This window comes from Anomalospiza imberbis, chromosome 3 (genome assembly GCF_031753505.1).
Source record: "Anomalospiza imberbis isolate Cuckoo-Finch-1a 21T00152 chromosome 3, ASM3175350v1, whole genome shotgun sequence".
Taxonomy (NCBI): domain Eukaryota; kingdom Metazoa; phylum Chordata; class Aves; order Passeriformes; family Viduidae; genus Anomalospiza; species Anomalospiza imberbis.
In genome coordinates this window covers 89,586,633-89,609,910 of record NC_089683.1, presented here as the reverse complement: position 1 = coordinate 89,609,910, position 23,278 = coordinate 89,586,633, and the positions used below count along the sequence as shown (strand labels likewise).

The 23,278-nt window shown below is 41.4% G+C and overlaps 1 protein-coding gene across 2 annotated transcripts in view; it reads left to right on the top strand.

Annotated features, from left to right (window-relative positions):
* Positions 1-23,278, top strand: part of TGFB2 (transforming growth factor beta 2) — a 58,306-nt gene that overhangs the window by 16,679 nt on the left and 18,349 nt on the right. For both annotated transcript variants that reach the window (XR_010997551.1, XM_068185628.1), the window contains exon 2: positions 20,624-20,787. Coding sequence is in view for 1 of the 2 variants with exons in the window: in XM_068185628.1 (XP_068041729.1) it covers positions 20,624-20,787 (164 nt within the window). In the remaining variant the exon portion in view is untranslated. The remainder of the gene's footprint in view (positions 1-20,623; positions 20,788-23,278) is intronic.

Below are 23,278 nucleotides of genomic sequence, written 5' to 3'. Positions count from 1 at the left end.
GAAGAAACAATTTGTTTGAGGCTTTATTTTATCTGCTTTTTTGAAAGTTTAGTTATGGTGAGGTGAGCTTTAGAAACTTCTACTTTGGATTGTTGCAATTCATGATCCTGCAGCTGGACACAGAAACTGCTGATGGCTGACTTGACAAAAAGCAGCCAATGCCACCAAGAGCAAATACATCTCGTGTGCTGTGCAAATGGCGTTTGCTCCACCAAAATCATTCTGGTAAAAATTTGTGTCCCTGACTGGAATTTGGAAACCCCATGAGAGCTTGGGATCCCTTCTGCCTTAGAGATTTTGTTACAAATACAAAAATATCCATCTTACTTTTAGCATTATGAAGCAGTTTTTGTGTTTTTGGGTATTGACAGCTAAGCAGGTGGGCATGAGCACTCTTGGTTTAGGGGCATTGGCAGATACTCTATGTTGTTTGTAACCTTTTCATTGCTTTTGACAAGGATCTTTAAACTTTTATTGATGCCACCAAAGGAAAAAAATCTACATGAAAGCAGTCTTGTTCTTCTCTGCCGGAAAAAGTGAAAAATAGAGAAAGAAGTTCACTATGGATATTACTTTTTTTTTTCCCTTTGGTGTTATTGAGAGGTGCTAAGTAAAACATCTATGGGTAGGAACGGTCCAGCTGGGGAGGCTGTAACTGCCCATGTTTAGTGAGTCAGGGCTCTCCACAGCTCCTGTAACAGAGATCCTTTTCTTTGCTTCCATTCTGGTCCTTCTAGCGCATCAGCCAACTTTCACCCCATATTGCAGCTGCTGACAGAGAGGTTTTCTGATGTGTGGAGCCAAGGGCCAACCACAATTTGTCCATATATTTACAGGGATCATTTCACTCCTCTAGAAGCGCAGCCAAGTATTTCTTGATAGAAACATGCTGCATCCATCTAACAACACTATCCAATTGAGGCAAAGTGGAGAATGCTGTAATACTTGTATTACAGTAGTTGCTGAAGTCCCAGTGAGAGATCAGGGCCCTTGTGCGTGAGGCACTGCTGATCTCACAGTGCTTTTCCCAGCCCTACAGACCTTCCCATTTAAGCTGACAAGTCAGATATTGATGCTCTGTGGTATTATCAGTTACACTGCAAAAGGCATGCATACTTGAAACTAGAGATTTTCATGTGATCTTAAATATTTTTTCATGTGAGAGTGTTCATCTCATCCAGATTGCTTATCTAGGAAGTGATTGCACATGAGAAATGGAGAAACTTTGTGTGTTCATTCACTGCTACTGGTCATTTTTTTGTTTTGGTTTGGAGTTGTTTTTTTTTTTTTCAGGGCCAGACATTAATCTTGGCCTTACAGCCCCAATAACTATTATTTCTCATCAGCAGCATGGTGAGTCTGAAAAGAGAAATTAGAGTCAAGAGGATATTTTCCCAGAAGATTACAGCAGTTATAATGGAGGTCAAACTTTTGGCTTCAGCTATTGGACTGTTTCACTTTAAACTTGAAGTGCTCATCAATGAAAGGAGCAAGTTCAAAGTTTAGCATGAAATAATGCCAGAGACTAAGGAGGAAAAAAAGCATATCATAGTAATTTTACAAAAATTCACCATCACTCTTCACACTGAATACAGCTTTTCAAGTAATATAACAAGGAATCTCAAGATAATGAATCACCAGTGGAGGAAAATGTCATGCAACATAGCGTCCTAGTTTGGGGAATTCACAATCAGGCAATAGAATATCAGTTATAATTATTTGCTGTGTTGCTTTAAGCACAAACTTGGTTTTAATACCAGAGGGAATTTACTCATTATACTTGCATTATTATACATGTCAAGTATCCTGGTATAAATTCCTCTAACACAAGGCTTATCTCTTTAACTTAAGGATCTGTCTTGATTTATTGGTTAGTTCCAGGACAGTTGCAGCAGGCTTCCAAGTGCATTACCCAGGAAACAGAATGCTTTGAAGAAACATTGTTAAATTTTAAAGTTAGCTGTTCTCTATGTGTGTAATTGGTATCCTGTAAAAATCTTTCCCACAGGAAGGGGTTTAGAAGCCTGCCTCTCACTCTGGATGCAGTGGGAGCGTTCTGTGCATGCCCTTGTTGTTTAAAGGTTTTCAAGAATTCATCTTCCCTCCTGCAGCTCAGAGCTACTCAGGATTTATCCCTCATGAACATGGAAAATGGATCATCCACCTGCTTTCTTTGGCAGCTGTTTAGGTAGCTGGGGGCTGTTTTTATGTAACACCCTCAGTAGTCTCTTTTTGGCTGAGCAGCCCAACTCATTAATCCGTGTTTGATGGCTCGGTAGCAATCTCATTCCTCTGCAGCACGGAGGTGGGTAGAGGTTCTGTTTTAACTAGGAACCACTGATAAATGCTGGCCCAGGGCAGTTTACCAGTCCTGCAGCCTACCTACTGTCTGTTTTTGTTTAGACCCTATTTCCCTCACTTGCTAACAGGCTTGTCAGTGTCCAAACTTACTGAAGTCAAGATAAATGTCATCTGTGGTTTCTTCTCTAGTTGTAAAGTTTGTTATCCAGTCCTGAAGGCACTTCAGGTTGTTTGGAGACTAATTGCTTCTGACAAAGCCATGTGAGCAGTTATTCAACTCCTTATTTTCTTCCAGGTGTTAATAAATTGTTTGTTTGAATATTTTTCCACTCTCGTTTTGTCTTTAATTTCTCACTGCCCCTTATTCCCCTCACCTCCTATTTTATTTTATTTTATTTGTTTTGTTTTGTTTTGGTTTTTTTTTTTTAATAGATAGCATAGATTTCTCCATTCCAATCTTCTGGTGCTTGACACTGTATTTAAAATTATCTTTTCCTAATTGTAAGAGTAGTGTGGAAGAAGGTTAGGGAACTGTAGAAAAATATGCAGGTGTCTGGAGTCCCTTGCACGCAAGGCTGTGCACTAGAGCTGCATTGATTGTATAAGAAAGGTAGGAAAAAGAGGGATTGAATGTGTGTGTCAGAGAGACTGTGCATGGATCTCTGCCTCTGATCATGGTCTGTGTCTGGGGTTTTTTTGCACTGTGCTGTGGTCCTGGTTCATCAGCTGATCTTTTAATTGCTTTGTTGCCTGCCATGTACTTGGAGAAGCAAAACAAAGTTTGGGAATCCTGTTGAAATAGATTGTAAACAGTCAGCTGTGTTGCTTGTTGTATGTTAAAGTCATTGTCAGATTTGAACAGTCGTGATGATACCTATTTTTGTTTTCCAAACCAACCTGAGGAATGATGAGTAGTATCTATAGTTCGTACAGTAGTATTTTGTAGTGTCTTTTTACTCAAGTGCCTACAGGAGGCTATCAGCTAAGAAGAATAGAGCTCAGCTGTGACTCTCCTCATCTCACATTATTATTATTTTGATTCCTTTTTTCAGATGGAATTAGGATTTGTTGGCCTTTCAAAAAAATGGAAGCTATGATAAGAATGGAGAAAACAACTTCTAAGCATTTTCTCTCTGGCCTCTCTTTTGAAATAACTGAATAAGAAGTAACTTTTCCATACTCTTTTCAAGAAATCAAAATAAGGCTGTATCATCTTTCTGACTCAGTGTACAATGTTGGCACGGTTTGCTATCCCAGAGCATACAATTGATATTTACGAGAAAAATAATTTTCTACATTCTTTGGACCTTTGTTCTTTGGGTAGGGACTACTCAAGTTTCATGCTAGCACAGTACCCTGCCCTGGTCTCCAGGACAGTGGTATTTCATCTCTTCGATTAGGAGAGATTTTCAAGCATTATTTTTTCCAGTGGCCTGTATTTGATGCCATGGATTATGTTACTTTGCACATGAGTTTATCCTTTTTTTTCATTTCCTCTCTTCTTTTTTGCTTCGAGTCTCAGTGGCTCCCTTGCTGTATCCAGGTGCTCTTCCCTCCACCCTTGGGGTAGCTGGCAAGGAAGAAGGAGGCAGTATGTATTTGCAGTGCTTTAGGCAAGTGATGCCACAGATTAACTGGAGATGTGGTTTATCATACATAGGTGCTATTCACCTAATCCTTAGATTAGCACTTTCACAACTTAGTTCCAAAATGAACTATTGAGTCTTTGTTTTCTTTCATTACATGCTGGAGTCATTGGATCTCCTTGCTTAGCTCTGACTTCTCTCCATTTTGACTCTATCCTATTGAAAAGAGATGTGTGGCGCTGAAAGGAAATACTTTGTACATGTGTGTGATCCCAGTTAATTTCTGTAGTAAAAGACCTCACTTTTCCTTGCAATCTGAAAGCACATTACTTTTGCTGCAGTGATGCACTGAGAGCTTGTTTATCTGCAGTACACCACCAACCCTTGTCTTGCCGTGTCCTTGCAGTCGAATCATTTTTTAATTTTTTTTTTTGCAGTGATTTTAATATTTATGATTATTTTGTTCATTCTGGTAATATTTTTGTTTATGTAAAATAACCTATTGTTGTGTAAATTTGAAAATGGCAAAAAATTGTTCTTTGTTGCTTGACGTGACTATTGGGTGGTTAGCTGGTGGGCCACACTTCTCATTTTTATTTGTGATCTTCAGGTGCTGGTAGTACCTGTGTATCAAGAGTACAGAGCCAGGACAAAGGTGTCACCTCATTATTGATGTAATTCATGAGCATTTTGAAGACAAATTCCTTCTTAAGTTTCACCTCTGAAATGTGGAGCTTTTCCTTTTGATGGAGGGTCAGCCTTGAGTTGAGGAAAGTTAGAATAGTCCTGAAGCATTCTATGTTTGTATAGATAGGTGTGATATTTCACTGTCACCTGTTCTTTTGTATCAGTGTTGAGGAGAACTCTGCCTCTAGGGTATGCAACCAGTACTTCAGACAAAACACCCAACTCAACAACAAACTCCTCAGACAGTTCCCTGTTTCACAGCTACTTTCCAGTGCTTGTTCCCTCTGAATATGATACTTAAACTTAAGTATTATGTGTAATTTGTGTCAGTGTCATGTGTCTGGAGCAGTAAAGACTTATTTCTGGAGATCTGCTTCTGCAGGCAAAAGTCAGCTGAATACCTGCAGAGCCCCACCAGTAGGAAGTATGACTAATAATGCATGTAGAGCAGAAAATTTAAAACTTGCATGGTTTTCATGCTCCTTTGGACTAAAGTGTTTTCAAATCACTCTTTAGCTTATTCCAAGACCTGCTGAGACATTCCTAGTCTGTTTTGATCCTTAAGAAATGCAGACACTGACCCTGCAGTTGCTATCCATATTCATTATCACAGTCATGGTGTTGTATGATGCAATTTGTGGAGCTCTTTCACTGAATGTGATCTCTGTCTGGAGTCTGCGTTAGTTTTGGATTCTTCTGAATCATAAATGGTCAGAACATCTTTTTCTAATATTTAGTTGGATGTCATTTTGTTAGTCTGAAACATAGTCTTTTATATTTTTTGTTTCTTCATGTGCATATAAGTGTGTCTGTTTGTATGCACGCCACTTTCTCCAGAAAATTTTGTCTCAAACATTTATGTGTGCCCAAAAAAGCAGAAACTAAAGTTGCTTGCCAATGTAAAGCAAATTTTCGGGGGTATTACTGTCAAAATTTAAAAGAAAATAGGTGAAACTTCAGGTGGAGGGATGGAGTTGAAATTAATTGAGCAAAACCTGTCATTAAAATAGGAGTCAATAAGCAATCTGTTGTTGAGCTGCGGTGTAGTTCCGTTGTCTTGGTGGTACCATGGACCTGCTGGAGGTGTGTGTCCCTACCCCTGTTAATCTGGTACCTCTGGTGCCCAGCTGTCCCGCACCACAGCTCTGTTATCATCGTGTCTCCTCCAGGGTGAGAGAAAACTCACCAAGGACAAAGGAATCAGGAACTCCTTCGTGGTGATGTCTGTCCAAAAAGCCAGTTCTCTGCAGATGGATCTCAGGCAGGTGGCAGCACGTGGAGTGATTGATATTTGTAGTATTTCAGGGAAAGATGTTTATCTTGCCCTTTGGAAAATCCAACTGGATCAATCTGCCTGTTTTATTTGGACACAGGAAAGCCAGTCTAGCCTTGTAAACCTGAGCACTCAGCTATGAATAGCACAAACGAGAGCTGAGTGCCCATTATGATATGAACTTCTGCCATTTCCTTGTGTCACAAGGAGGGGCCACGCTATAAAATGACATTTTCATGTCTGTAATGCCCCGTGTACCTTGTGCAATGCAAAGAGAGAGTCCATACCTGCAGCAGCCCTTGCAGTGAACCATACCCTTGCCTATTCTCCTTATTCCCAACTCTCCCAATTTTCTTCCATCTCAGACACTAGAAGGTTAAAATATAAAAACTGCATATATTGTAACAAAAAAAAAAAACTTAATCCTTTTTCAATCTGTATGTGATTTTACTCCAGACAAGGCAACTTTCCAGATTTACATAAACCAGCATTTGAAATGGGATGGTTTTAAGACTCAGAAAACTGTCTAGGACATCTTACTGTGTTAACTTGAAATTATTCAGAAAAAAAAAATCTGGGTTTTTTTTTCCTTCTTTTTTGTTTCCTTTTTTTTCTTCCTTTTCTGGCAATAAATTTAAAATTTTTTTTTTAGATTTTTTTAAAAGTTGTATCACCGTTCAGGAGTGATAAGGGGGGGCTCTCACTGGCTCAGAAAGGCCATTGTTTACTCACTCTTCCTGTACTTGGACCAGTAGAGACTGGAGGCCAGAGTTTAAATCAGACTGGAAGGAGGTGGGTTTGCTTAAACAGTAGACTGTTGGAATAAAATATTTTTAGTCATAAGTATCTGGAACATTTCCAGCATTGGATTAAAAAAAAGATCAAGCTGGAACAAGAGGGTCTTAGAAGCTATGGTCTTCCCACACCTTGCTATTAGTCGGAAATTATGGTATAAACGTCTGTGATGAATATTGGTGTCTTTTCAGATTCAGAGGTACTTTGTTTCTACTTCAAATTTTGAGAGGCATTTTGGTCTAAGGCTTCTGAGGATTAGGTTATCAAGGCATAACTTTCTTCCTCAAGGTCAAGCAGACCTGTAGCCTGTATGTAAATTAGTTAAGTTACACCATTCAGAGCTTGTACCTGTTGGGTTGGCCAGCCATTGCATTCCCATGGGAGAGAAGCTGGGAATGCTGTCTCTTTCTAACTTGTGCTGACACAAAGCATCAAATCCATACAGTTAATTAGCAGAAGCAAATGTTAAATTCAGAAGAGCTCTTCCAGCCTTAGGGGGTCTTGCAGTTCTGAACAGAGCACTTGGAAGTTAGCATTAGTCAAGACTGAGCCTGTATGGACACAGCCCTAGGTTAGAAGGTGAGAAATGTTTGGAGTTTATCCTTGCCAAGCTATACAACTTGGTGCCAATCAATACGACTTGATTATAAAGAGGATTTGGACTTAGTTGTTGCTTTGTGACTGTTCTTATTCTTCAATATCAGCTGGCTCTCAGTGCTATTTTGTAAATTCAGTTATGGAATGACAGAAGTTTGCCCATGTTGGTCCTTGCTGTTATGCAGTTCATAATGTGACAGGCAAGGATCCTGTAGGATAAAGCATGACAAACCAGCCATTTTCTTCTTTCTCTTGTCTGTAATTTGTGGAGGATGATAGCAAAAAATGTAAATGTATATTCCAGATGGAAAGGTCTCTTTGAGATGCTGCTCTTTTCAGGGGCTCCAAAAAGGCATGTAGCACTCTTATCTTCTATTAATGCCCTTTCTTAGAAGGCATTTCTTAGAGGGCATTAACTATGGTTTTGGTTTTTAAGAGGTTTGTACAGTTGTGGGATTCAGTATCTTTATTTGAATTGAATAAAGCCAGTCAAATACTGTTTGGCACTAGGCAACAAGGTACATATGAGACACCAAGAAGAGACTCTGCTGAGCTCTAGATGCTTCACATTCCATACCTGTTACCTTGCAAGTGCAATATTTACTGAATTTCATTTCAGCTGGAGATGAAGAGCAAGCCTGTGAAGGAGAATGGAGTTAGGGGGATTTTAGGCTTGCAGAAGAAAAGCTTGACTGAACTGGTACAGCATGCTAAATTCTCCCTGGATAATTGACTTACATGAAGACATGTAAAGAGCAATTACTCATAGGCAGTTTGTTCATGCTAAAATCAACATGCACTGCAGTAAAACAAGAAAAAGAAGGAAGGAAAAAAACCAAAGGCTTACTTTAGCTGTGAATGAAAAGCACCAAGCTTTTGTGTTTGCAAACATGAATGGATTCTTGAAAGGGCACAAGAGTGGTTCCAACACTTCTGCTCCTCTGCATGCTTTTATTGATTCCCAGATGGCTTTATCAACGCAGAGGACCTCTGTAGAGGGGATCATGGTTCATGGTTCAATTGGTGCTTGAAATCTTGTTTAGAAACAGAGTTAGTAAATGAGCAAAGCTGAAAAACTGGAAGTCATAGACATTTTTAATGGGTGCAAATCATAAAATCCAGAGTTAGTAAATGAGCAAAGCTGAAAAACTGGAAGTCATAGACATTTTTAATGGGTGCAAATCATAAAATCCAAAGCCTGAGTGTAAGTGAGGAAGCTTTGCAAAATCACCCTGATGTTGCATGTTTCACCCTGATATTGCTGCTGGAGAATTACTGCAGACTTTTGTCTACCAAACTAAGTATCAAGGAGAAATTGGATCTAGTTCAGTTGGACTTTATTGGATTATGTGCCTTCATGGTATTGTAGCTTAAAAAAAAAGGCTGTGATTCCAAATATGATGTGTAACAATTGTGCAAATTCTTTAATCCTGTTTTCCATTCATTTATGTAGTAATTAAAACCATAAACCTGGAAACTATTTTCACAGGCAACTTTCATTTGCAGAGACCTATTTAATTTCCTATGGTTTATGACTGTATATTCAAATGTACTCTCTTTTCCAGAAGAGGGTGAAACCTGATGGTGTTACCTTCATCATCAGTCTGTGCCTTGGCTTTGTTTCTTACAAGTTGTTCAGAACATGACAGTGTAATTTTGGGGGAAAAGAGGTTTATTTTGTTTTGTTCTCCTTAGAGAGCACCACAAAATGCACTAATGAAAGAATAATCATAAGCTTAAAGAGGAAGGAAAGTTTTAAGGGACTAATTGAAGAGGGAAAATGCCTGAGTGGTTTAAAGGAATGAAGTGGTGGGAGAGCTCCAAGAGAGATGAGGCAGCAAAAGTAAAAGAGCTACCACCAATGGTGATGAACGACAGATGTGCACCTAAAAACCGTGGTTGTGGGGCTGCACAAATATGCAGATAGGAGGAGGAAAAGGAGAGTTCACAGTTTCAAAGGTACATTGCCTTACGTGCAGCCTGCATCCTTAGGTAACAGGACTTGGAGCTCCAGACCTTTGACAAAAGGACACTGCTCTTTCTAGGTCCATCTTAAAAGGAAAAGTAGCTTAGGACAACTTGATTTATGGTGTACACAGTAGTCATCTGTGACTGAGCAAAGACTGCTGCCCTGCTGGGTTCTGTGGGATGCACTGTTTAATTTAATCTCTGTGCAAGGGACCTGCCTTGACCAACTTCTGTCAGTTGAAACTGTACTCTCTTCCCATGTTAAAACCAAAAAAAATCTGGGGAGACTGGATGACTCTATCTAGCCTGGAATGTAATCCAGGCTGGGGAGTCCTGGAGAGTGTTAGTAGGAGGTGACTGTCCACAGGCCAGCCTGAGAAGAGTGGAATGAGCAGTCTCTGCAGAAGTTTGATGCTCATTTTCGCCTCTCTCACCAGGAATGTGAACTGCAAGGCCACCAACAGCATAGGCAGGAAAGCTATTACCTACTCCTGCTCCTGCTCGGGAGAGGCTTTTCCAAAACACAGGCTGGGTAGGCTGGGAAAGCTGTAACAAAAATCACATTCCAAGTGTGAGCTACATGGAGGATTTGGTCCTGTAGGCTCTCCTCAGTCTGAGGAGCATCACAGGGACTGGGTTCAACCTGTGCTCCCTCACTGCTATGGGCTCAGAGGCAGGAAATCCTTTAAGCACATGGCTGCATAAAAAGCTCACAGGGTGACTGAGAAGATTCTATTTAGAGGGAAGCCTGTGCCTGTGCTCTTTATCTGAAGCAGAGTGGTGGGCTTCTTGCCCTGTTCCTGTGCTAAATATTCAAACTGGTTTTACCACTTATATCACATATGTTGAATTCCAGCTGATCAAATCACCCTACAGATGTATAATAGGAGAAATAAAACGTTGGGTTTGAGATCAAGAGAAGTGATACTTGGATTATTCTGTGCTAAGGTAGAGAGGCACATAAACACAGCAGCTTAAACTGAATTGTGAAATAGCCTGAGAGTGTCTTTTTGCTGCCATTTCCTTGATTTCAACACTACTGAGTTTGTCATGTATGACGGCTTTGTGGTTGTTGTGACACTGTTGGAGAAAATTGGATTTGGGGAAAGTTTTATTAGTTCTTTAAATAATTCAGAATGTTTTCCAGTTCTGTTTTTTTCTCTCCAGTGCAGCTTTGTTCTGCAGCAGTACATTTTTTGTAAAGTAGATTTTTGTATAATTGCATTGCCCTGGCACAATATAATCCTTAGGACATATCCAAGAGATTTCCTGCCATCCCTGTGGGTTTCGTAACAAAGCTTCTGATTAGAAACTCTTCTACACAGAAGATTAAAATGGAGATGGCATTCACGGGCTTAAAAGGCAGCTCAAGTCATCCAGCACTAAAGGCACAGGTCAGAGCCTGTGAAGAGCGTGTTTGCTGTCAGAGTGCAGCAGCCTGATTTTACAGACAGAGACAGATGATGGGTGACCACAGCTCTCCATGAAGTACTGAGTCCATCTCCTTACAGAGGTTAGCCTTGTAAACCCTGGTTCCTAGTACTGACAGGATTTGCCTGTGCTTCTGTCCAAGGATCAGGATTAAACACAATTCTTCTCACTGGAGCTGCTTTTAGGTGTCCCCAGAAGACCACCCTGGTCCCCAGCTCTGGGAGCATCTGACTGGGCCGGCCCTGTAGGACCAATGTCCCATGGCTCTTGCGAGCATCCTGACCCTGTGGCCTGGTTGACTTCTTTGCCTCAGGCACTGCTGCGAGAGTGCAGCTTTCTTACCTTACCATGGATGGCAGGTCCCCCAGGGCAGCAGGATGCTGCTGCCATTGGCCTCGTGCCTGTGGAAACCCTGGAGCTGAAGGAGGGAGAGATGCAGAGTGTGCCGAACTGCGTGCAGGCATGCCAAGCTCCTCTCGTAGACTGACAGGGAAGATAGATTTATAACAGAAGTAATTTTTGTATGAATTTGAGGGTTTCAATAAAAGTATGTCTGAAAAAAGCATTTTTTTAGTAAAATGGCACTGTAGTAACATGATGAAGTCAGTTTGAATCCTGCTGGCTGAGCTCTGAGTGCAAGTGAAATTCATCAGAAAGGTGTCAGGAAGAGGAAGGATTTAAAAAAATAATAAACATATATAGACTTTCTCACACACACATAAATCTAACCTTACACCTAATCTGCTGTTGAGAAGGTAAAATGTTTTTCTTAGATAAAAATTATTCAAGGTGACTCGGGTTTGGGGGGGAGGTTGGAGCACCGATGGCTGCCAGGGGGTTTCAGGCACTGCAGTGAGCATCCCAATGTCTGCATAAAGCAGTGGGATACACAGCAGTGCAGCTGGGCTTGTGATCGTGGCTGCCTCTTCAGCCTGCCAGCAGAGAGGTCTCTTGTTACAGAAGGTACCCCTTCAGTAGCATGCAAGCAGGGAGCAGTTTGGGAAATGGAAGATAAAAAAGGTCTTTGTTACAGGGAAGACTCTTGGTCAGTCCTGTGAATGGCAGAAGGTTGGTTTGCTCTGTTTTCACTTACTGAGGTCATTGCAGCCATAAAACCTCAGCTGAATTGTGCCAGCAAGTCAAGTCTTACTCTGCCTGTGAGAAAGGTTTGTGTTCCCTGGTGAGCTTTTTCTTTTTGCCCCACCTTTTTTTATTATTTTTTTTTTAAGATGAGATAGACAATTGTACTTGCAATTCTTCCTTATGATTCCTAGCTGAAAGAGGAGCAGCCTTTCATGGAAAGAGATGAAAGACACTAGGAGTATTTTTCTTACATTCCAGTGTAAGTAGAATAGCGAAGTACATACCTGAGACGTTTCCAAACACAACACACATCTATTTACATATTTGATTTCAGTGGTGATACATGATAACCTGGGATTTCATTCAAAGGATCCTGATGGGGATTTGAAAGGAGTTCTTCTTCCCCGAATGTTCACAAAATAACTGCTGAAAGCTGAAGGGCCTTTTGTTGGCAGATAAATTCACAGAGAGGCTGGAGACAGTTTCCTCGTGCTGAAAATCTTCTCTGTGCTTGCAGTTGCAGGGGTAAATTCCTGGCCCTTTTGAAAGTGTTGGGAATGTTTGGTCGGTGACTTCACTGGGACCAAAACTTTACTCAGGTTTTGGAGAGGCTTTGGCATCTTTGTAACTTGTTCTAATGCCTGTTAACAGACACAACAGCTTTCCTGTTAGCTTGTCATGCACCTTCCCTGCAGTAAAGGATCAGCTTCTCCTGGGAATGGTCATGTGCTTGCTGTGCTGGCACCCAGTGCAGGAATGAGGGACACATCTGAAGATGTGTTTTTCTCTCTCACGATTGAAATTGCAGCGTTGGAAACACAGCAGTGAGATTAGAGGGGGTTTATGTGTGAGAGAGCAAGTGGTTGTGCTGTACCCTTACCCCGTATGTTTTAACCTGCTGCAAGATTAAGACTTCTTTGTTGAGAAACAAAGATAGCAATAGGGTTTGTGTTTCAGTTCCCACTCTGGCTGCTTTGCCTGACAGGTGATGTGTAAAGGGGACTTTGAGAAGAGGAGAATTGAGGTCACACCTTTCAGACTTCCTAAAATGCCTGGAGGTTTATATATGTGAAAGACAGTCTGGAATGGAAAACTCAGCACTTGCTGCTCTCCAAAATAATCCCAAGTAATTAAGTTACCCCAATTAAACATTGTTCAAATAGCTCAAAATTTAGACCTGAGAACAACGCTCATGTGATGTTTCAGTGTTGTTCGCATTACCCAGGCCCTGTGTTTCAGCATGGACAAGGGAAAACAAGCCAACAGCCTGGAAAGCTTTGAAGGAAGGCAGAGAGAGCAGGGTCTGGTGAGTTCACATGGTGGAATATCTCTTCAGGAAATTCCCATTCAAGCAGCCATAAAGGCAGGGGCAGAAAGTGTCTGTTGAGCACTGTGCAGGTGCTCATGTCAGGTGCTGGTTTATCCATTCCCATCTACTCCAGCTTTTGCAAATAGGGTAAAGAAATACCAGGCCTGGGGCAGTACTGTGTGTGCTACTTTGTGTCCAGAGCTTCTGTCTCCTAGGAGGGATTTCATGGTCCTTTTTAAGAAATAGGATATTTGGGAGTGGTCACACCAAACATGCCTGGGTTGGAGTTCTGGTTTTGTGTTCCTGAAAGGGACCAGACAGTGTCCCCTTTCATCTTAGCCAGTGGTTTCAGTGATTTTAACAAGCTTTTGATTCTCTTCCAGCTTCAGAAGTTTGGATCCAGGCAGTTGATTTGAGAGGGTCAGTGTTTGTTCAGATTCTTCTAGAAGTTAATACTCAGAGAATTTTGCTTTATAGCAAAAGTGGTCTTCTGGGCAGCCTTTGCTTTCTTCACAGTGGCAGGAGTAAAGTGAATTTTTCTAGAGGAATTCACTCAACAAAACACATTCTCAGAACAGGAGACTTGTAAAGGACCAGGATTGTGTCTTGTAGTTGCCTCCGGACTACTCTGTGGTGCTAAAGTAGTTACAAGTTCTTGTAATTTCTGTGCTGGTTTACCTTACCATACATCTGTAGATGCAAACTCATACATGCTTTCTGTAGTCCTTAGTTCTGTCCAGGTGTCTTCCTGTGTGTTCCACAGGTGTCACCTTTTTGCTCTAGACATCCCACACAAACAACTGATTTCCTCCAAAGTAAATTGTGTAGCTTGTCTGGAAGGACTATGTATATTTTTTTTAAGTATTTTTCTCCCGTTGCTGGAATATATTCAGATTTTCTAATCTTCCCTGCAATGAGCAGTGATGGGGGACAGGTTTTTTTGCTGAAATCTCCCCTTGCAGCAGGAGTGTGTGAGCAGTGCCTCCCCGTCATTCACAGGATTCTAGAGATTTGTCTGATGCTTTTCATCTCAGATACAGCAGAATGCTCCTGCATTCTCTTTGGTATTAAATTTTACTCTCCTTTGCCTTTTGGGTGATGGAATAGCTGGGAACGTTTTCCAAAAGGTTTCCAATTGGTGCATCTGCTGTAGCCCAGACTCTTGGTGTTGCACCTTATAGGAAGTAAAAAAACATGCGTGATGTTGGCCTGGTTTTTATTTCCTTATGGAACCCATAAGAGAGGGAGGGGAGAAGAAACCATCATTGATTGTTCAGGATAGATATTTTCTCTTCCTTCTTTCTGGCTGGTGTGAGTACTACGGATTTTTTCATGCTAAATACTGTTTAGGACTGAGTGTAGAAGACTAGTAGCTTGAAAATAATTGTGAAAGGGTGGCAGAGAGAGAAGGTCCAGTGGAAAAAAGGGTCTCGGTGAAGGTTTTTTGGCTGATAAGATTCACTTAAATCAGACAATTCAGTGATACAGCAAAATTACAGCTCTTCTTACAATGGTCTGCATACCAAATTAACATCCAAAGCAGTTAGTTTCAGCTGCAGCGTTTAAACACACTTGAGGTTAAACTTGCAACACAATTTGACCCAGCCCAGGGAGAAAAACTACAAAAAAAAATTAAAATGTGTTGAATTGCTACAGTCTTAAAACAATAAAAAAGCAATGGTAGCTTTTCTAGGCAAGGTTTGTTGCCCACTGTAAGACTCACATCCAGCTCCAGTGTGCTAATAGGGATGAAGTGACAGAAATTAAGGGAGACTGTAATAAGATACCCTTTTCTTTGCATCTTTATGGTGACTCACAAAGCCAGGACTTAAACTTATTTTGTACAAGAATTCTGTGCAGCAGCTTTGCTACACCACTAACAATTACTTGAGTTTATTTTGCTTCTTGTCTTTGTGAGAACTTTACACCTAAACTTAAACTTAATACTGTGATTCTTCAGGGGATAATTACAATGTCTCAGAATCCTTACTATGCCAGTTGCATTTTGACCCAAGGACAGCTGCAGGATGTTTTTCACCATTACAGAATTTGGAAGTACAAAAGACAATTAAAAAGTGTTGTCAGAGATCCATTAAACTCCAGAGCAATAGGAGTACCTTGAGGGAATGAATTATTTGGGTAACTGGAAACCTGACTACCAGATCTGTTTGCTGTTGAGGCAATTGTTTTGGCTAGTCATCTTTTGATTCAGGTTTTGTGAAGCAACGAGGAAGTAGCAGTAGGACCAGAAGCCTCTTGTCAGATTTTAAGTAAGGAACACATAATTTCATAAATGTATACTCCTAAAATTCCCTCTTTGCCTCATTGTGCCTATTTTTCATTCTGGTATGTCCTGGGGTTGTTTACTTTTCATATATTGTCACAGATCTTAAATGTGTTTCAGAAGAGGAATAGCAAGTGGTTCAACTCTGAAAAATATGTCACAAAATCTGGTAATTAGGTAATTATTCTTTCTGAACCTACTCTGTTCCCAGTGGGTTTTTTCTGACTTTCAGTGCACAGTCCCTCCTCAGTAGCAAGTGGTTGATGACAGAGAAAGGTAATACCTCAGAGGCAACTTTGTAGATAAAAACTAGAATATTGGAGTAAGTCTCTTACACTACTTCTGTACTGTCTGACTTTGAAGCCTTGCTGCAAGAGCCTGGAAGTGATGCCTGAGGAAGAATAGCACGAGTGTTCCATCCAAGAGCACTGATCAGCTAATGGATGCGCTCATAGCTTAATGTCATAGTGGGACAGAGGTCCAGAGCTAAGGGAAAGGTGATGTATGACTGATTTACCCTTGAGGGCCAGTCCCAATTCCTGGATATGACCTGTGGCTTCCATTACTTGGTCCCCTTTGATTGCAGAGAGGCAGTTTCCAGCAGGATTTTGCAGTCACATCAGGGTCAGGAGGGGTGAGCAGAGTGATTATTATGGGCTTTGGGAGCCCAGATGTATTAAACAAGCTCCTAATTTCTTGGAGAGATTTTTCCCTGGAAAAGAGGAGAGGATTTGTGACTGAAGTGTGCCTGACAGGAAGGAGGGGATCCTGCTGGAAAGATGTGCTGTCACAGCTGACGAGATGTTCATCCTTCCAGTGCATGCTGCTTCACTTACCGTGTCTGCGTGTCTTTGGAGGCAGCCTGACCCAGCTCCTGGCAGGGACCCCAAAGCTGAGCAGGGAGAGAAACTCACACAGAAGGGGAAACGATGTCACATTATACTCTTTGTTAGGAAAAAAACCATCAAATTTGCTATCAGTGAGCTGAAATCCAAACAGCCTAAATGGTCCTAATAGTTAGAGAGGTTAGGGCAGCTTGCCAGAGCGTGGAAAGCATAACAACTGCATTTAATAACAATCAAACTACTCTTATAAATATTTGCATGTGCTGCTTCAAAGCCTACTACATGGTCATTCATGTACTGCAGTTAGAAAGATGAGGAGGAGAAAAAAAAGAGAGCGAGAAGAAAAGGGCACTCCATGTTTTGTATCTGCCATAATAAAGAATGGGCAAAGCACCAGAAAGAAAAGAAAAAGGAAAAGAAATCCTCCAAAGTTTAATAAACACAAAAGGGAATAAAAATAAATCTTTGGAGCATTTATTACAAGCCCTTGATGGAAGGATTAGATTGAAGCTCTCAGCCTTTCCAGTGTGGGTGTATGTGTGAAGGCGGCCTGTCTGGCCTCTTCCAACAAGAAAAGAAAAGTTGTTTACATTTCCTAACTTGGGCTGTGCATGTAATTGATTTCTTTTTGTTTCAATAGCAGAAATGAAAATTCGGAGGGGAAAAAAAGCCTCATTTGGATACAATTGAATTTAGGTCTTTTTCCTCGCCAGAACAAAAGCTCAACTCTCAGAAGAGCTGTGTCAAACAGAGTGTTTTGTTTCTCCTAAAATGTCAGTACATGCAGTACTTGTGAGGAAAGCTGTGGAAATGCAGGGCTCAGTTCATCAAATACAACTGCGCAAAGCAGAAGTGTCATCCTTTTATGCAGGTTACTCCTGATTTGGGGAATATCTTTAGCATGGAACAAACTTCCTATCCCAGCTTTCAGTTTCAGGGTGCTTGACTGCACCTTGCTCTACTCCCAGGTGCTCCTGGGGGCCTGTGTGCTGTTTTGGATGGCTGGTCAGAGAGTGTGTCCAGTCTCTCCCGCTGACAGTGTTCCAGCCTGGAGCAATACTGCAGAGTAGGTTGGCATGGGTCTCCTGCACCCCTCCCATTGGTGCTTTTGTGCTTTGTCAGAGCAGGGCTGCTTTCTGTCCAGGCTGCTGGCACAGAAGCCTGGAGGATGCTGGACATTGAACAAAGTCTGTAAGAAGCACAGAAACCACAGTGTCCTTATGCACTTAATCACTCACATACCAGAGTACATTTTAACCTGGCAGTTCGCACTGTCCCATGTAAAGCAGCTGATGAAGTTTCAGCTTGTTCAAGACAGAAAAAAAAAAAAAAAGACAAAAAGAAAAAGAGTAAATTTGTGATGCTTGGTGTTTAGCAGCCTAAAGGGAGGAGGTGGATGGATGCTGCCTTCACCTTCTCCAGCTGTGTTGTGTAACTCATCTCAACTGTGATGATTGTGATTATTACAGCTGGAAGTCTTCAGGGTTTTTTGAGGGTTGATTTAATGAGTAATTTTAAAATTATAAAAATAGAACCTTTCATTGTGTTTACTATTCTCTCTCCCACCAAAACAAAAGAAATCTATTATTTCCTAGCTACAGGAAACATATTGATTTAATTCCACTCATTAATGATAATAGTTCAAAGAATACTTCAGGAGTCTAGTCTGCAGCAGGGTAACTGAGATTGCAGACTAGCTTGGTCAGAGTCATCCTGATGTCTGCTGGAGTCCTGGGGCCAAAACCAGAGGGGAATGCAGAGGTATCCAACTGCATCTGAATTGATAAAACTGTCAGGTTTAGGTGGAATCACAAAGAGAGATAAATTGCAACATCTGAGATCACTTAAAAGCTAATCAAAAAGCCTGTAGACTCCATGGGGTTCTTGCCGTTCCTTTAAAGAGAGTTGCAAGTCTCATTTCTCCGTCTTCATGTTGATTAATTTTCACATAAAACCCAACTGTGCAGTCAGCCATTCCTTCTTTTTTTCATCTGTCCATGAATAATGCTTTTTCCTCACTTGACTTACTGTGGATACTGTTATGAATGATAGAGTAAAGAAATCAAATTTCTCACATGAAGTTTTACATATAAAGATGTAAAACTATCTTACAAGAGAGATGAAACTTCTGTAAGAGAAGAATTCCTGCTCACTCATAGAGGATGTCCCATGCCTGCCTTCCAGTGGAAGGTAAATACTTGTTTGCAGTGTACACAAATGCACATATGCCAACACAAAAACAGGCACACTGAAAGAGTATTTATTCTCTGTCTTTCTTAGATATGAAAGAGAGAAAAAAATATAAATGCAGGAATGGCTCCGGAATATCCACTCAGATACATATTCAGAGATTTGTAATATACAGTATCTAAAACAAAGAAACTGGAAAGAAGGCCTACAAATATAGCACAAGAAAGTTCTAGGAATAAGAAGCTAAATATAAACCAAGCTGACAGCTAAATAGGACTTTTCAATCTAAAATAAAGTCAAGATGGACAGGGTTTGTCTGTGCCAGGGCAAGTGAATGGCTGCTAGTTTGGCTTGTCCACAGTTAACAAAATGGTAGGTTGATGCCTCAAACAAATGACAGGGAAGAACAACTTACAACTCATCCTGGAAGCATCAATCTTATATATACATATTATTATGCCAAATTATATTCCTAGTAGGATTAGGTTTGGCTGAAGAGCAAGTAGTAGTCTTGGAGTTTCCTACAGCAGGAAAAATAAACTGAAGATACTATTTCTGTCTTAAAGGAGGATGTAATCTCTGAACCAAGTAGCTTTTACAAGAATTTGCAAAATATATCAAGGTCATAGTGGCATACAGTTAAGTGTTTCTCAGAAGCCCTTCCTTTGGTATTTTGAGAGACTCTGGTACTGATGTGTTGCTGATGGGAGAGAGGAGTAGCTTTGGTGTAGGAGTAATTTGCATCAGTTTGCCTTTGAGTTCTGACTGTGAGATTGCAGTTTCCTGTCAATAAGCATGGTAGCCAAGAATAGTGACTATGATGCCTGGGGGGTTATTGTGCAGATGTGAAAATCTGAGGAACTTTTTTTTTTTTAATTAAATGGAATCATAAGGAAGTCTGGGGTTTCCTTTTCATAGTTGTACCTGTTTGATCATACAGAGGGTTTGCTTTGGGAAGTACTCTTTCAGATTATTTTTTGAAGTGCTTTGGGAACTTGTCATTTCTCACTTATAATGCATCTACAGTTGAGGCTGAGATTATTTCTTATCATCAAAGATTTTCTCATAGCTACATTTATTAAGTAGTCAGTTAGAACTTACTCAAAGAGCTACAACAGGTGGGTTATTAAATGTGTAACTGTGAGAACACCTGTTCTTCCTCAGCTGAAAATGTCTCCCCAGCCCCAAATACAATTTTCCTTTTTTTTTTTCTTAATTTATCCACTTCAGTTTTCACATTGTAAGAAAAGACAAGACTGTTCCATTCATTTGAACTGATATTTTTATCAGGCCTTAAAGTAATTTCATCTCCTCTCTGGAGAGTGTGAGCTTGTTGCCTTCCACTATCTTCCCGTGTCTCCTCTCCAACAAGTTTGGCTGTCAGGCAGGAGTGCTGCAGGCAAACTTCTCCTAGTGCTGCTGCTCTGGACAGTGTGGAAGGGCCTCAGATGATGACTGAACCTGATTTGTGCAAAACTGCCTTGCTGCTTACCCTTAGTCAGGGTTTACCACTGGGAAGTAGAAACACTGTTTTAAAACCTAAACTGAGATGTCTGACACTGCTGTTGAAGACTTGAGCCCATTTTCTGGGCTTTTTTCCTATTTTTACCAAAATTATAGTAAGGGGTGTTACGTTTATGGCTTTTACTGCTTCCAAGGGGTCAAAATTCGTGTAATACTGTTCATAGTGTTTGCTGCCTGCTTGCCTTTTCGCCTTGTTTTTCCTTCCTCTTCTCTTCCAGCCCTCATCACTATAATCAGAATGACTTTTTTGTTCCAAAAATACCCTTTAATAACTAGGTATAGAATAAAATCTGAAGCTGGCTAATTCATGCTCCATATTCTGAGGGGAAGTGGGTTTCAGAAAACATATAGAGCAGATGACCTGCTGTTATTTGTTGTCTTAGCAGATCCCTGTGAACTCTTTGTGAGCCTGAAGGCATTTACCATGTACCAACTGCTATGTTGTTTTCTCAGTTCTTAAGTATTCAGGATTTTCCACCAGTAGGTTGAAAGAGGGGAGGTTTAAATGCATGACCTGAAATAGAGTTGAAAGTAGTTTTTAATCTATATTAATATGGCAGTCTTATAAAAAACATGTGGGGTAGATTTTTTTAATTTTTAATAAATTGTTAATAGTACTAAATTGACCACTGGAAACTGAACCACACTTCAGGTATTCCCCTGTCTGAGGCTGTCTTGTATTAAAACATTTGAAGGAACAGTATATGTTATTACCAAGAAAAGTAATAAAATCCTACTGCTTTCTTGCAGACGCCATCCCGCCGAGCTATTACAGCCTTTACTTCCGAATCGTCAGGTTTGACGTCTCGGCAATGGAGAAGAATGCCTCCAACTTGGTGAAGGCTGAGTTCAGGGTCTTCCGCCTGCAGAACACCAAGGCCCGCGTCTCGGAGCAGCGGATAGAGCTGTACCAGGTATGGAGGCACCTCCCACCCCTCAGCTCCCCGCCTTGCTGCTGCAAACCCATCCAGCAGGCAGAACCAACTGTGGGGACGAGCAGTGGGCTCCTCTCTCTGCAAAGCAGCCTCTTACTTCAGTGCCTTCCCTAGAAAGGACTTCACTCGAAATCATGCAAATCTGAAATGTGCTAACTTTTTCTAGCAGTTAAGCCTCAGGACTCCAGAGTTTTGAGCCAGCAGTGTGCCCAGGTGGCCCAGAGGGCCAATGACATCCTGGTTTGTATCAGCAATAGTGTGGCCAGCAGGACCAGGACAGTGATTTTCCCTGTCTATTCAGCCCTGGTGAGGTTGCAACTCAAATACTGTGTCCAGTTTTGGGCCCCTCACTGCAAGAAAGACATTTTGAGGTGCTGGAGCTTGTCCAGAGAAGGGCAGCAAAGCTGGGCAAGGGTTTAGAGAGGGAGTCTTATGAGGAGTGGCTGAGGGATCTGTGGGTGTTTGGCCTGGAGAAAAGGAGGCTCGGGGGTGACCTTATCACTCTACAACTCCCTGAAAGGAAGGTGTAGCCAGGTTGGGATTGGCTTCTCCTGTGCAACCAGCAACAGAACAAGAGGAAATGGTCTTGAACTGCAGCACGGGAGGTTTGGGTTGGACATCAGGGAAATGACTTGATATGGCACTTAGTGCCATGGTCCAGTTGACATGGTGGTGTTTGGTCAAAGGCTGGACTCCATGATCTTGGAGGTCTTTTCCAGCCTTAGTGACTCTGTGATTCTGTGTTTCACAGCATATAAAAGAAAGTGAGGAAACAAGACATCAAAAAGGTTATTCCCAGGATCTCTGTCTCCCAACACCTGACCTGAACAGTAGTTTACAGAGAGGTCAAATTTCTCTATCTGCCCCATGTTCAGGAGAAGCTTTTTAAGACTTCCTTGTAGAAATAGAATTAAAACTGAATTGCAAAGCTAAGGAGTTTCAAACCTGGCTTCTGTATAGTAGTCCGGGGGTTGAGGCAAGGGAGGGGACAATTCAGGGATTGTGGAGTAAGAAAATGCCCCATGACTCACTCCTGAATGTTGACAAGATTTATGTCATTTAATCTTTAAGGACTTTGGAGCCTTTAACCTCATTTAACACAGAGTCTGTGTTATCTAGAGCATATTTCATCTAACGAATAATTCTCTTCACTGAGAAACACAGCAACTAAAAGGGGCCCAGCTCCCAGAAGTTTTATACTGAGTAAAACTTGCGGTTGTTCTGGCAACCTGTGACACATTCTGCTGAAAACCCTGATGGATAGAATACCACCTTGTAAAAGTGTGTGGAGACCCTCTTTAACTCTGTTCTTGTTGCCTGCATTAGCTGGGCTTGGGCACTGTCCTGGGCTTGCAGCACTTTGGAGTCCAGCTCGGATGCAGTGGGTGCAAATTTGAGTCTTCTCCCTCACTTTGAATGTTCACCATTTCCTGCCTGGTCTGGTCAAGTGGAAGCCAAACTTGAAGCAGAGAGAGGGGACACTTTGGGTTCTTGGGTTCATGGGCTCACTGAAGTGACAGTACAAGCCAGTCATGGAGGCCAACAGCAGGAAAAGTGTATTGCTCTGTTTAGATGTTGTTAAAATGTAGGAAAAGCTTAATTCTCATTTGACTGTGGTTCAGGTCCACAGGTGGTCACTGGCAGCTGTGACCTGACTGCCATCCTTTCCAAGAACAGGATGGCAGAAAAGTTGAGCAGATAATGTGTTATTTGTTAAAAGGGAAAGCTAAGAACCTCTATTGAGAATCACTGGTGTTGCCTGTATAGAACGGCCATCCCAGAGAAATACACTATGAGTCCCAGTGATGCTGCCACAGCAGCCCGCTGAAACAATTGTATATTCTGGCTTGACCTCACTGCTCAGACACCCTAAAAGGCATTGATAGCATCTCTGGGCTTTCTGTTGTTCTGTTTTTGAGAGCTGTTAGTCAGCCACCTGAAAAGAATACAGCTGTGGTTGCCTGAGCTCAGTTCATTGCCTTTCTGTGTTTGAGGAACATGGGACACAAAGAGTTCAGCAGAAGTATGGAAGAAAGGGCATTTGCTTGGCTGGGATTTTGCCTTGTGATGAGAAACAGCTGGGGCTTACTTGAAAGAGCCTGACTCCAGCAAGCTTGTGCCCATGGAAATGACTGACACCTGCATCCGGGGCAGGTACTTGGGTCCCTGGATAAATATATGGCCGGTGACTAAGGCAGTTTCTTTTTTAGACTGGGTGGAGCAAACTAAGTGAAGTGTTAGGTGAGTAATGAGTGCAGGTTGTTGTAGGATTAGATCTTTTCTCCACCAAGTAACAGGCAAGCCAAAGGCAGCATGCCCTGTGTGTTTGTGCCAGGCATATTTTAGGCATGTTACTTTGTTCCTTTGCTTGTAGAGAGGCAAGCTGTCTCTGGATCATTTCCCTTTGGTCATGTTTGTTGCTTGCAATCTTGTATGCAGCTCTTCCTAAAACCTTGTATGGGGGTATAAC